Source organism: Halyomorpha halys, unplaced genomic scaffold (genome assembly GCF_000696795.3).
Source record: "Halyomorpha halys isolate HHAL.00 unplaced genomic scaffold, Hhal_1.1 Scaffold571.1, whole genome shotgun sequence".
Lineage (NCBI taxonomy): Eukaryota > Metazoa > Arthropoda > Insecta > Hemiptera > Pentatomidae > Halyomorpha > Halyomorpha halys.
In genome coordinates, this window is record NW_027113281.1 from 18,875 (window position 1) to 32,797 (window position 13,923).

At 31.2% G+C, this 13,923-nt stretch overlaps 2 protein-coding genes across 3 annotated transcripts; one reads left to right on the plus strand and one right to left on the minus strand.

Moving 5' to 3' along the window:
* Window positions 1-890: 890 nt before the first annotated feature.
* LOC106684322 (angiotensin-converting enzyme-like protein Ace3) lies at window positions 891-13,525 on the plus strand (the record flags this gene model as incomplete). The annotated part of the gene is made up of 3 exons (XM_014426332.3): window positions 891-1,031; window positions 12,773-12,939; window positions 13,178-13,525. Coding segments are annotated over 3 exons (445 nt in total), but the record flags the coding sequence as incomplete, so codon positions are not given.
* Window positions 5,198-7,671, minus strand: LOC106684345 (dynein regulatory complex subunit 4). 2 transcript variants are annotated; one of them, XR_010844366.1, is made up of 3 exons: window positions 6,237-7,671; window positions 5,514-5,970; window positions 5,198-5,259 (listed from the first exon to the last, which is right to left on the minus strand). XR_010844366.1 is itself a non-coding variant. In XM_014426372.2 (2 exons), exons 1-2 carry the CDS (start codon window positions 7,448-7,450, stop codon window positions 5,637-5,639), a joined length of 1,548 nt encoding a protein of 515 aa, XP_014281858.1. In that variant the 5' UTR covers window positions 7,451-7,671; the 3' UTR covers window positions 5,198-5,636. The 2 variants fall into 2 exon arrangements, 1 of the variants encoding a protein (XP_014281858.1); XM_014426372.2 differs by having other exon boundaries at window positions 5,198-5,970.
* Window positions 13,526-13,923: the final 398 nt, after the last annotated feature.

Below are 13,923 nucleotides of genomic sequence, written 5' to 3' on the forward strand. Positions count from 1 at the left end.
TAATTTAGATACAAAATAAGAATTTTATTTTTCTGGAGAAGATGGTCGGGGGGTGCAATCACCAAATTAATGCAAGTAAACAAAAACTATTTATTTGTGCCTTCAGATCTTCATCAGGGAACTCAGACAGAGGTTCTGGCTAAACTGATTTTATATAAATCTAATTGTTAATATAGAATTTTAATTAAATCTATTTTTCAAGAATATAAAATATGTAATAACCTTGACTTACACCATAGATAGTACACCTCAGTTCAGCATAAAAACGTCTGTCATCTATCTTTCATAGAAAAGTCCATCTGTATGGCTCTCACCTTTTCTACTAGGTTGGTAGGCACATATGTCTTCATCGTAGTGGTGAATCGAATATTTCAAATTCACCCTGCCGCTCTATTGATATTTTGTGTGAATCAATATGTTCCAATTCACAGTTTTCGGTCCGTCTGTACTTTTCCTTTTTAAAACAACTACTTCATAAAATTATTTTTAAAAAATAGCGTTTCATTTCATATACGAAAACTTTACTAGTTTGTCAACAATTTTGCTACGTCATGCTACATTTTTAGATAAACTTGCTTCATTTTCAAAATAAAGATAGTTATAATAAATATGTTTATTATATTATTTATTAATAATATTTTATAATGATAAATTAAAAGATATTTTTTTTTTAATTTATAAGTTATAAATGTAGATAAACTCTTAATTTTTTATAAAATAATTAAGATAACTTATTTAGAACATAAATAAATTTGATTTTTTGAAAAAATAGATGTACAATATATTCTTTAGTATAATATTAATATTGCCTACTTGAAATAGAAATTTCCAGTTAGGTGTTTAAAGACTCCTAACATTTAAATACTATTTAATTCTTGTTTTTTTTCCAGCAATTTCGTGAGCACGGTACTGCAGTTCCAGATCCACCGATCTCTCTGCCTTGCTGCAAGACGCCAAGCACACACCAACCCTGCAGATCCTATTCACAAATGCGACATCTACAGGAGCTCTGCGGCTGGAGATCTCTTAGCGTGAGTATAATTATAATGTATTATTCGTCTAGAAGTGGAGGGAGGAATGACAAAGTGGATCTGGTTCTTCTCTTGGGTTGGCAAACTTTTCGGAATAGGTCACTAATTTTCATCGAAGTATAGTGAATAAGAACAGACAGATGCTCTTTTAATTGTTTGCGCTCCAGGGGAAGTATATTCCTTTAGTATCTTTCCTCCTAAAAGGCTTCTAAATTACAAATATCAGGAAGAATACGAATATTGTGAAAATAACCGAGATTAATGATATAATAACTCAGAGAAGCTTATCTTTAAAAAGGGCCGCCCATAGCTCAGTGGTGAAGACACAGTCTTACCAATTTGATGCCTATTGGCGGTGACGGTTCGAATCCGGCCTGGGACGTTGATTTTTCATTGAGTGGTGGTCCCACAAAATGAAGAACTTTGACCTCCAACCATGGTTAGGCAATATAGGACTCCAATGGGGAGTCTTGGCCGAAAAAAAAAATAGAAAAAAAAATCTTTAAAAATCATATTCCCAGTTTTATAACAAAAATATGGTGACTGTAAGATATATCTCACTCATCTCTCCCTTGTTTTGCCTCCCAGCGTAGAGGAGCCTATTTCAACATTATAATCATATATTTCATATTCTGCAAAACAATAATTATCAAACCAAATTTATGATTTAATTTGATTTTTGTCTTCTGATTTTAAAACATGCCTAAAATAGCAAATACTATCTTACTTTTTTTTATAACAGAAATTAAGACAGCATACCAACTTGTCTTATAGTGTTCTCCGACAACTCTATTTGACTTCTCTCTGGATCTTGGAGTCAAAATAAGGATGCTTATTATGAATAATATTATTATATTATTTAGAAATGTCAGGGGGTAGGGATGATAAGAAACTTACAGCAGGAGGTTGATCGAGTTTGGATTTGTTTGAGGTTGGAGGTTGATGTGAGGCCTCAAACTATTATGTTTCCATGAAATATCCTAGCCGAGACTTGTATGATAGTTTCCCATGCTGTAGATTATAAGGCCCAATACTTAGGCTGTTGCAAACAAGGGTTGTGGAACTAATACAGTTCTGGAAGGTTTCATAAACAAAAGTATCACAGGGTATCTTTTGTAGCGAAACAAAAGATGGATAGAGTCCCGACCATGAATGCCTACTCTTTCTGATATAGTACAAGCCGGGAAGAAAAATAGGCAGTTATCTCACCTCGATATTTGATTATTTTAATGAAAACTATGTATAATTACTAGTCCAAACTGATGAGTCTGCCAAGTATAGGTAGGGGGAATGAAAAATGGCGCCTGTTTCAAACCTTACAAAAATTTTAATTTTTCATTCGGAGCTCTATATCTTAAAAACTACCGACAACACTAGAAAATCTAAAAAAACATTATTTAAAGAAGAGTAAATTTGCTGAAATATGAGCCATAATAGAGCTATTTAGTCCAATAGTTCTCGAGATATAGCCTTTTAAAAAGCAACATTTCATAAAAATGTACTGAAATATCAGTAGTTAGTGAATCCATTTTGAAAATTCTATATATCAATAACCATTCGACGAACAAATGTCTATTAGCACTCAAATTAAAGCTAAATAAGTGTACTGTAAAGTAGTTTCTCACATTTACCTTCGTAGGAATAATAATTTTCATGATATATGCTAAAATAAATTGATTTATAGTTGGCAGTCTCCTCAATTTTGATGAGTAATTATGTATACAATTTATTATTCTTTAAAAAAAATTGGGATGAAACAAGTACTATTTTCCCCTGGGATCTTATACTTCTATACCGTTTAGGTAAAACGATTGATTTTCATTCTTAAAACGCATCCAAAGCAACTTAATAAGTTCTATTTTGTAACATCTTTCAGTTTGAACACGAGATTTGATTAATACTTGTACTACGGTTATTCACAGTATGTATGAATATAATATCCATAAGCTCGGCATTCATAACTGCTTCCGCTTTGTATCATAATAACATCTCTGCCGAAATTTGTGTGGGTAAATAATTATTCGACTGCCCCTCCTCGACGACAGGAAATGACTGATGATCGGTCTTGGGCACTAGTGATCTGATTTGACGCCCCTGATATAACCACTGACACCTCAATAGCCAGCTTTCTATTGGCTCTCATTAATTAGGTTTAACACCAGAATCAGCTGTGAGGTAGATTTTGTTATATAATAGTGAATATGAGCTAAACCTGAAATAATACAATATATTTTTGTTTCATTAATAAAATATAGCAGGCATATTCAAGTTATCTGTCAATGTAAACATTTCTCATGGTCTGTACTAGCAGTACCCAATAGTATTGGCCATAGTGAATATAACCTGTTCTATATTTTTATTGTACAACGGTTCGGGAAAATTGTTCCACACTCATCTACCTTTACAATCCACATATTTGTCATGTTTGATGGTCGATCAGTCAGTGGATTGTAAAGGTGCATGAGTATGTGGCAAGTGTCGCGAAACGTTGTACAATGAAAAATATAGAATAGGTTATATTCATTTTGGATGTTTTTCACCTCAGCAATTTAAAAAAATTAATATAATCAAACTTGTTTATATAAATATAATCTAAAGAAAAAAAGTACAATGTGGCTATAAACTAGCAATGAATATAAAGTAAAAAACTGATTGACCAAAATTGAAATAAAGTAAATATAAACTACCATCAAGAATCATTAAAGTTGCCAATCAATGAGGAAAAAATAATGTGTTTTTTTTTTAGATAAAGGTATAAGTTCTTCTTTGTATTTTTATACAAGATGTGTTGAAAACCGGCTAGGACAGCATCTATAGCCGTTTAGTCCAGTAGAATTGCAAGCTAGCCTAGAAGTGAATATAAACTAATTTCTTATTGTGGACTCTAATAAAAAACTATTTACATATTTTATTAAAAAACTATTTACGATATTAAAAAAGGTTAACCCCTCCCAGAGGATGCACAGGCATAATATGTCAGATTCGTTTAAATGGCCAACGTATACTTTTAAGTTAATATCAAATAACTCCTAGGGTTTAAGGATTGAATTGTGAAAATTTTGCTATATATCACGATCTATGACTATGAGATACTCGGTTATGAGGCATTTTTGGAACTGTAGAGAGGATAGAGAGTTCATCGAAGTTAAAGTATGATTGAGGGCCAGAGTGTGTTCAGATAACTATGAGGCCAACGGCTTACGGAGAGTTAGTGGATAATTGAGGTTGGAAAGTGCGGGTTTCCAGTTAGTTTTTATATCCCAAAAGGATCTTTAGATTAATGAAAAGGTAAGAAAGTCCATTGTGAGATTTTAAACTAAGACCTGAGTTAGGAATAGTGGATTGTCTGACCTTCAATACCACCCTGCTCACAAACAACGCATTGAACAAATCTTACTAACAACTTTCCATCTAACGTCGGACAGAAACTGTTGGACTCGTGCAAAAATCCATCAGCCACAGTCTTGCTTCCATTCTACACCTTTTCTATACAGAGCTCAGCTAAAACTAATTAAACCATCGAACTAATTAAAACCAACCAGAATCGGATTAACAATAAATCCAGATTATCTAAAGAAAAAAAAAACAAATATGTTTACAATAATTATTTTGGTTGTTTATTAAAAAAATGTTCACAATTAATATAGCTGTTGGGGAAAAAGTTAACTATGACTTGGTTACTAAACAATACCATTGAAGTTGAAGAGTAGGAAAGATTATAAAACCTTTCTTGGAAATCAGTCTTTTTATCTTAACATAGATGTGTATTTTCATAAAATTTATAATTATTTTTTTATTAGCGTGAATTACCATTTTATTAACCATAACATTTCACACTGGAGAATAATTTAATGAAAAGATTAATTATACCCTCCGATAAAGGAATTGAGACAATAAATACGCTTTCAAATTTTAATAGATATCGTTAATTTTATTTTAAATAAAGAGTGTTGGCATTTTTAACTGGATTATTTAAGCATGAGCAAATAGGATGTTCGTCAGAACTGTTACTGATATTCAAAATATTGGATTTAATTTAATCATCACGAAGAAACAAAATGCGTCGGCCAGCCATCTTTATTATAACTTAACACCAATTTTACAATATTATAAGCATCAACGTATTGATGCTTATAATATAGTTGTATTGAAGAAAGAAAAAAAGGTCGAGAAGATCAGACAATTTTTTTTATTATATTTTAATACCATAGTTGAAATAGATAATACTGTTATGTTACTATAAGTGAGAATTTATTTATGTTTTGGATAGTCTAACAAATTAGAAGTTTGAGAGATTAGAAGTCCTACGAAGTATTTGGTGTACATTGGCGTACCGAATTTTTAGTTATTGTCTAATATGAAGCCAAGATATAGCACCTTTTATCGATATATTCTTAAAGTGTATGTAACTATTTTATTAAACAGCTTTCCTGATGTTTTGTTTTAGCTGAAAGGTTTTATCAGGTGAATGTACTATGAAAGCTACTAAAAATACGGTTTAAACTAACCTTTGCGACTTGATAAATATATGGATTGTTAACCAATATATTACAGCTTAGGTCTTGGTAATGTTGACATAATTTTAAAATGTTTTTATTGGGCATCCTAACCCATTCTCACGCTTCCAATGTAAACTGAAGCTTCGAAGATCTGCATGAGAGGCGCCATGTGCTCCGTCGTCTTCCTCATTGGTACTCTTGGCAATGACGTGACGAGTTCCAACATCCTGGGAGGGTTTTGTTTCCGTAATTTGGCATTGAAGACGGAACGTTTGCCGGGGGCCATAGGGGTATTCTTCTGTACGAGTGCACCAGAAGATCTGAGGAAGGGGAGAGTAGGTGCCGAACTGGAGTGCAAGCCTAAGCTGGAAAGATGTGAGAAATTGGCTTGGAGGACCCGCTCTACAATGTCCACTACTGACTTCCGGTAGCATTCGTATCTGAAACACAAAATCAATAAAAAGTTATCATCGTACGTAAAATACTGTAACAAGACCCATCGCTCACCATAATATAATTTAAGTTATGATAGTTTATTGAAAACTACAATCCAGTTAAAATTACCTTCCACAATTCTTTAAAATAATCTTATTTAATTTTTTAACCGATCGTTTTTTTTCCAAAATCTTCTATGCAATGTTCAATATGTGAAGGAATGGAAAGTAGTTACAAGTAATAAAAAAAAAAAACATTAATTAAAACTAACCTCTCGTAAATGTTTTGAAAAGGTTTCAAATCTGGTTCCATTGGAAAGAGCGCTAGTTTACCAATACGCACTCTATCGGCATACATTTCTTCAATTTTATTTCCTAGATTCATCATAAACAGATGGGTCTTTACTTGCATCTGTCTAAATGACAATAAGTCGTTAATAACGATCTGTTTTAGTTTTATGTTACATTCATCATCTTTTCTTATGAATTCTTCTAACATATCTATTTCCAAAAGAGCGTTAGTAGTTTCTTCTTCTGTCAATTCCAGTTTTTTGGAGAAGGTGAGGGCAGCTGCTTTAGTATGATGGAGGTAATATACTACCGGGCGAATAATCACCAATTCCTTTTGTGCCTGTTTAATCAAGGAGCAATGAAGTTCATACTTTTCTTTCAATTCTTTAAATTCACGCGTCACCTTTCGATGCATGAGTTTAATATCTAAAAGATCTTCTCTCAGTTCATTTATTATTGTAAAGTTCGACTTTATTATCTCTTCAAATGATCGCAGTATGTCGACTGTTTCTAAAAAATGTTCTTTCTGTACGTTTTCTATGAGGGATTCTTTCTTTTGAACGATGTCATTTAGAATTTCTGCTTTATTTCGTACTTCAGCTTTGGCCGATTCATCAATTACACGGTAGTAACATTTCTCTTTTCGAAGCAATTTATTCAAGTTATTTTCGTTGACTTTATCGATTTTATCGCAAAAGGAACTGTGTTTATTAGCCATGAACGCGATCTCTAGCTCGAGATATTTTTTATAGTAATCACTATTGAGACCAACGCAGTCCTTGAACATTTGATCCTCTTTATGGAATAGAAGGTTCACAGCCTCGTAACCGGCGACAAAGACATCATTCTTGCTCCGGTAAAAATTTGGGGTTTGTTTGAAGCGAATCTCGGCGAGTTCGTTACGCTTTTGTAAGACCTTCATTTCGCAGAGGTTCTTCTTGTTGATTATCTCCCTGTCCAGCCTGCGGACATCTCTCTTTGTAAGATAGAGCCGGCAGGCCACATTAATTAGGTTTCGCAGCATTTTATCTCGATCGATTTCGAAGTTACTTTTATCAGATCTGGTCTCTTTCAGTGCCTGACCAAGTTTCACCGCGTATTTCTTGAGGTCTTTGAGTTGCATTTCTTGAGTCAAATAATCTTCCAAAGGGGTACCTTCTGGTACTCCCTTTTTCTTTCCTTTTTTCTTTGCCATTTGGTATATGCGATTTGCCTAATTCATTATTTATTAATTATTGAATTAATCGTTAAAGTGACTGTTCTAAGTAAATTTTAAGCTCCCTCAAAGGTTCTATCGTCTTAGCCAAATATATTCCTCAAGTTATAGTTTTCAAAGTTATTGATAAAACAAAAGTTAGCGAAACATATCTTATAGTGTATTGTGCCTATATCATTTTAAAGCTATATTACATGTTATTAAATCACAACACATGTTATTGTTATATGATTACAAAGTATATTTTTTTTTTTGGTTGGGTTCTACAAGCTAAATCACTTAAGGGATTAACATCCAAGATAAATCTTCACTCGATGTTAAAAAACAGTTTTATTTATTTCAACTGTAAAATCATTGAAATAGCAGCTCCAGAACTAATACTTCGTGAATTTCATTGTTTTAAAATCATTATTTTTCGTAATTGAGGTATTAAATCATGAAATATGGAATCTGACAATTTTTGTGAATTGAAGCTTTTTGTAAAATCTGATATATTCGAGCTGATTTCGCTGTTGTTTTTTTTTTAAGAATATGTAGTATTTTTTTGTCTATAGTATTGTAATATTGGTATTAAATTATGACAAAGAAGGCCGGCCGATACAGTTCGTTTCTTGATGATAATTAAATTAAATGGAATATGTTCAGTGTTAGTAACAGTTCAGACGAGAGCTGTTATTTCAACATCCAACGTACTGATGCTTAAATAAGCCGGTTAAAAAAATCAAAACCTTTTATTTGAAATAAAATTAACGTTATGTATTAAAATTTGGAAGCGTATTTATTTTCTCAATTTCTTTATCTGTGGATAAAATTAACCTTTTCATTAAATTAATCTTCGGTGCGAAATGTTACTGTTAATTACTTATGAAGTTAATGAAAATACCTTTGTAAGTACAGATAAAAAAGCTGAGCTCTGTATAGAAAAGGTGTAGAATGGAAGCAAGACTGTGGCTGATGGATTTGTGCACGAGTCCAGTTTCTGTGCGTCGTTATGTGGAAAGTTGCTAGTAAGAATTTTTAATGCATTGTTTGGGATCACACAATGAACTTTGTTACCTTCTTAGTAACCTAAAAGATCCCATAAGTCAATACCGTGTAGGCTACCTGATTCCCCATCCTGCTTCATATATCAGAGAAACCAAAAACTACCTGAAAAACCGCATTTTCTATCACAAATTATCCATCAACTACAATAAGTCATTGGCCTCATAACTATCTAAACACACTAGCCCTCAACCATGCATTCGAATTTAAGTAATCCGAATTTTTCGATTCATTTTTTAAATTTATATAAAGTCGGGGTCGATATCTGATGCCCTCCCTTGCCGTGGACACGGGAAGACCCCGAAGACGCCGCGACTGCAATGCCGCCCCAGCCTATGCACCATGCAAGCTAGGGCCTAGCCTGCCCCTACCATCACGCCAGAGTCGAGGACATGCTGGCCAGCCACACAATTCGAAACAGACCTATTTTTTTTTACACCTGGCGAAGATTCATGGTTTTCACCATTTCGCCCACCGCACAGGTGTGGAAGTGTGGAACAATAAGGACGAGGGAAGTGGCTAGAAGAGGTCACCGTGGTGGCGAAGACGTCGCCAGATAAGAACCTAATTTCTATTACCCATGAGACCACCCAATACTAATATCTATAATTAAAATATTATTATATCATAGCTAACACACTAACCCTAATTGCTCCTCAAGGGAATAAACATTTGAGCTTAAGGGAAAATATACATACATGTTTTATTGACAGAAAGGTCTCACAATTTCAACACTCTGTTACGGTTGCCATGGTGAAATAAAAACACTGGCGATATCTGCGTAGACAAAGGGTGTTACGGTTGTCATGGGAAAAACAAAAAGTCGAGCGATATGTTCAGACGAGTGGGTTTTGGTTTTGTGAAGGCGACAGTATGATTTTGGAACACGCTACGATTGTTCAATGTGAAGTGGTAATAGTTTAAAGGCCCTCTGTCTGTACTGTTTGAACCGAAATAGCACCATATGAAAAATGTCATTGTATGTATTTTTTTTTTTTCAAAAATTATGGTGTTCTACTTCAATGAACGGTTATTAACACTACAAGTGGAGTTTGAACTAAATTTTATTTTGTTTTTTTTATTTTATATTCACTTTTATACTCTTTTGGATAATAATGTAAATATAATTATTAAGGTTAAGTCAACCTATAAGTTTTAATTGTTTTATTAATTGATAAGAATTCTTTTTTTTTCCTTTTTCATTCTTTGTACGTATATTTCTTCTTATTATTAAGCTTTTGTACATATAGTAGTATTGCTGTTCTTTCTCTGCTTCCAACTTGTTAATTTACTTATGTTTTTTTTGTTGTTCACGGAATATTACGATAATTTAACAAGTGGGAGGTAACACCCCTAGGATTTCTGTTATCTGCGTGTAAAGGTATTCGCCAGTGGTCATAATTCCATAATTATATATATAAGGGTATATTTCAGTTATATTGTGGGCATATTGTTTTGAGGTTTTCGTCATTTCCAAGAAAAAAAATAACGTGGCGCCTAAGGAGCAATTTATTCTTTATTGTTTTGTCTTTTTTTTCCCCTTTTGCGATTATCTTTATTTTTTTTATTATTTTCCCTTAACTCACCCCCTTCTCCGCTGAGTGTGGGCAAGTATGAAGAATAAATATTTAACTAAGGATAAGTCAAAATTTTCGGTTATAACTCACTTTCCAAACTGGTTTTAGTTCAACAATTCAGCATACACTCAGGATACCTGAAGTAAGAAACCGGCAGTTCCCTATGTATACACATACTTTTAACTTCATCAAAGCCTCTATCCTGCTATTGCCCACTATCCATAAAAGAAATGCCTCATAAAGGAGTCTCTCAATATCAATCTTGAACAAAAGCTTGTTAACTATAAAGTTAATAAAAATGTTATCTCCCTTACTTGCAGACATATCCTAAACCTTAACAAGCATAATTAATTCAGACATTATAATTACTTCTCGACCCTACTCTCTTTTCTACTATTGTAGACTATCATTAATACAACTCCACTGTATGTAATACACTAAAACATCTCCAGTATAACCTTATTGTCACTAATACAGCTCCAGTATAGGATCAACATGTATTAGTTTTATTACTTCTTAATTTAATGTAATTCTGATCATTAAAATACTTTGTTATTATCTTTTTTGTCAGTTAAAAACCATTGGGAATTAACCTTTGATCCCCTCCATACCTCTACTCCTAACTCTTATTACATCATTTCCTAACTCATTCTGGAACTTCTTGTGCTGAAATTAATTTCTTTATTACTTTAAATATATTTTTTTCAATTTCTTGAGACTGGTAATTATTTATTAAATAAACCAAAATTGTATAGTCTCAACACTTTTTATTATATCAATAATCCAACGTTTCGGCCATCTTCATGGACAATCTAAATATTTAACAGCTTATATTATATATTCATTTGTAACATTTATAACAACAACATTATCACTATTAATATAACATACCTACAATATAAATTCTCATCTCACATGAAAATTTAAAAATTGTTTTGCAGGCTATTCTGCCCTGGTATTTTATCTTAAAATCAGCTATATTATTATTAAATTTTCTCATAATACCACTTTTTTAACCAATAACCCTAACTTAAATCTAAATTAATAAATTTCATTGCTAACTTGTTAAAAATGTTTACCTCATTTTGACTTATTATAAATTTACTTTCAAGATCAATTATAGGTAACATAATGTGAGGAGGAAATCTATATTGATTTTTACATTCTTTAATGTAAAAAATTTTTCCTTCCGTTTTTACTAATTTAATACACAAAGACAAAAGATGTAATATTACATTAGGGCTAATATCTAAAAACAACAATAAAATTCTTCTTTTAATCCATTTAAAGCTGTTTCGAACCATGTCATGTTGGATCAGTCCAATATTACTTTAAATATATTTTTTCAATTTCTTGAGACTGGTAATTATTTATTAAATAAATCAAAATTGTATCCTTATATATTCTCAACACTTTTTATTACATCAACAGTCCAACATTTCGGCCATTCTAAAGGGCAATCTAAATATTTAACAGCTTATATTATATATTCATTTGTAACTTTTATAACAACAACATTATAACTAATAATATAACATACCTTCAATACAAATTCTCACCTCACATCAAAATTTTAAAATTGTTTTGCAGGCTATTCTGCCCAGGTCATTAATTATAAGTCAAACACACCCTATAAAAAGTCAATTATTAGAGAGCCATATTTATTATTAATAAGCTTATGTTTAGTTACCTGTTTTCTAAAAATTCAAAAATATTTAAAACTTTTAATTTTCAATTTATCCATACTATCACTACCATATAAACAAACTATAACCATCCACTCACTCAGGTCAGCCTTGTTTTTATTTTAATTAAAATTGGCCTCAATTTGTATTTATTCCAATTACCAAAATTCATATTAAAATTAATTGTAAATAGTAACAAAATTTCTCCAATTATTTTTCATAAATTTATTTTGCTTAAAATCTCTTTATAATGTTGGTTTAAATTCCTAGTATCTGTTTTAAAATTAACTGTATAATTGATGTTCTTTGATATATAAATTGACTCAAGTATTGTATTACTCTTTTCATTCCTTTGCATATCCATTACTCTACCCTCCCTTATCAACCCTTATCTGTATGAGCACCTTAATATACCTCATTCACTTCTCTAAACTTTCTTTGTATTTTACTGCATTTATAACTACTCCTACTAAATATTATTTCTCTCTTCTATATTTTTACATTAGAAATTCCATCACTCATTTCTTTACTTGTTATCTATTAGTATTCTATTAATCTATATTTATAATTATTGTAGCTTACTACGTTCCTCTTTTAAATTTTAGACGCTTTCTACTTATATTGTATTTATTTTATCATATTTAGAATGTTTTTATTTTTTACCCCCATTTAATCCAACATCTATTACATACTGTAAACTATTAATCTTCCAATAATTGTGCATCACTAGAAACCTGAAATTTCTTTGTTTCTTCTAGATTTGAGAGGAATAATCATTAAACATCTAAAAGGTTTGATGTTATCATAAGCCAAAAGTTCTTATCACTAAAATATTAACCAAATCTGTATAATATAAAATTCATGTGTGCAAAATTTGTGCCCCATATAAACATATATATTTCATTAATTATAACAATAAAAATAAACTAAGAGGCTATAATCACCTATTATAAAATTTATACATTCCAATGATGACCCCATCAATTTCTTTGCAGAAGGATAATGGCAGCTGGATCTTCTATTCCATGGCAGAGGCTCCTTTATGAAACAACAGGTGAAGGAAAGCTGGACGGCAGAGCATTACGGGACTTCTTTGCCCCTCTCGAGGACTGGTTAAAGAATGAGAATCTGAGAACTGGTGAGAAAGTGGAATGGCTGTATGGTAAGTTTCTTTTTTTGTTTTTTTCAATTAAAATCTATCAAATTTTATGTTTAAATTATTGTATAAGAACCAAGAAGGTCAAAAGGAATAAAAAAATTGTAAAAAGGAAAAACTAATTTCATGAAGTGGTGATTTATAGTATCTCGTAGTATAGATGTTTATAAAAAAAATACATAGACTTTAGGCTTATAGTGTATTTCATTTACGTGATCACAAATTTGTTTTGTTATTTTTTCAGATGGAGATTATTGTAAATACAGTATAGAAACAGCTAATTTGCAGGTCCAGGGCGGTTACTATAGTAGTTCCAACACAATGCATATACATTTTCTTATGTTTTTAGTATTACAATATTATTTAATATTTCAGAAGTAATAATAAATGTGTCAACAGTGCCTGTAATATATTTTTGCATATGTATATTTGGATGTATTTTCGAATGAATGAATAATTATAATAATAATTAGCCAGTAATGTAACATTGTAATATTTCTTTCATAATTATTTTTGTAATTTATTTTTATACCATTGTACAAATTGTAAAACTAAATTTCTTAGAATATGTTAGTAATAAATTTTTATTAAATTCTAACTCTTGTTTTCTATAAATACTATTATAGTAGAGGAGATATTAGGAAAAAATAAATTCACAAAATTAAAATTTTTTTTTAAACATTTGAAAAAACAAAAATATTGTTTGTAGAACTATATCTCGGTAACTATTGAACGTAAAGTACTTTATGAGAGATGAAATTCGAGCAAATTTATAACACTATATAAAAACATAGATTGTTCTTTGTATTATATTGTTGTGATATTTTCCAGCATGAAGTTTTTTAAATTGATACCTCTCAAGATTTTTTTAAAAATAAATTTAAGAAGGTGGTTGTGTTGGCTAACATTTTTCTAGTTTTAGTACATCAAAAAAATTTCAACAGAAAATTCAAATCTCATCTTTGTATAAATTTGTTTCACCTAAAAACA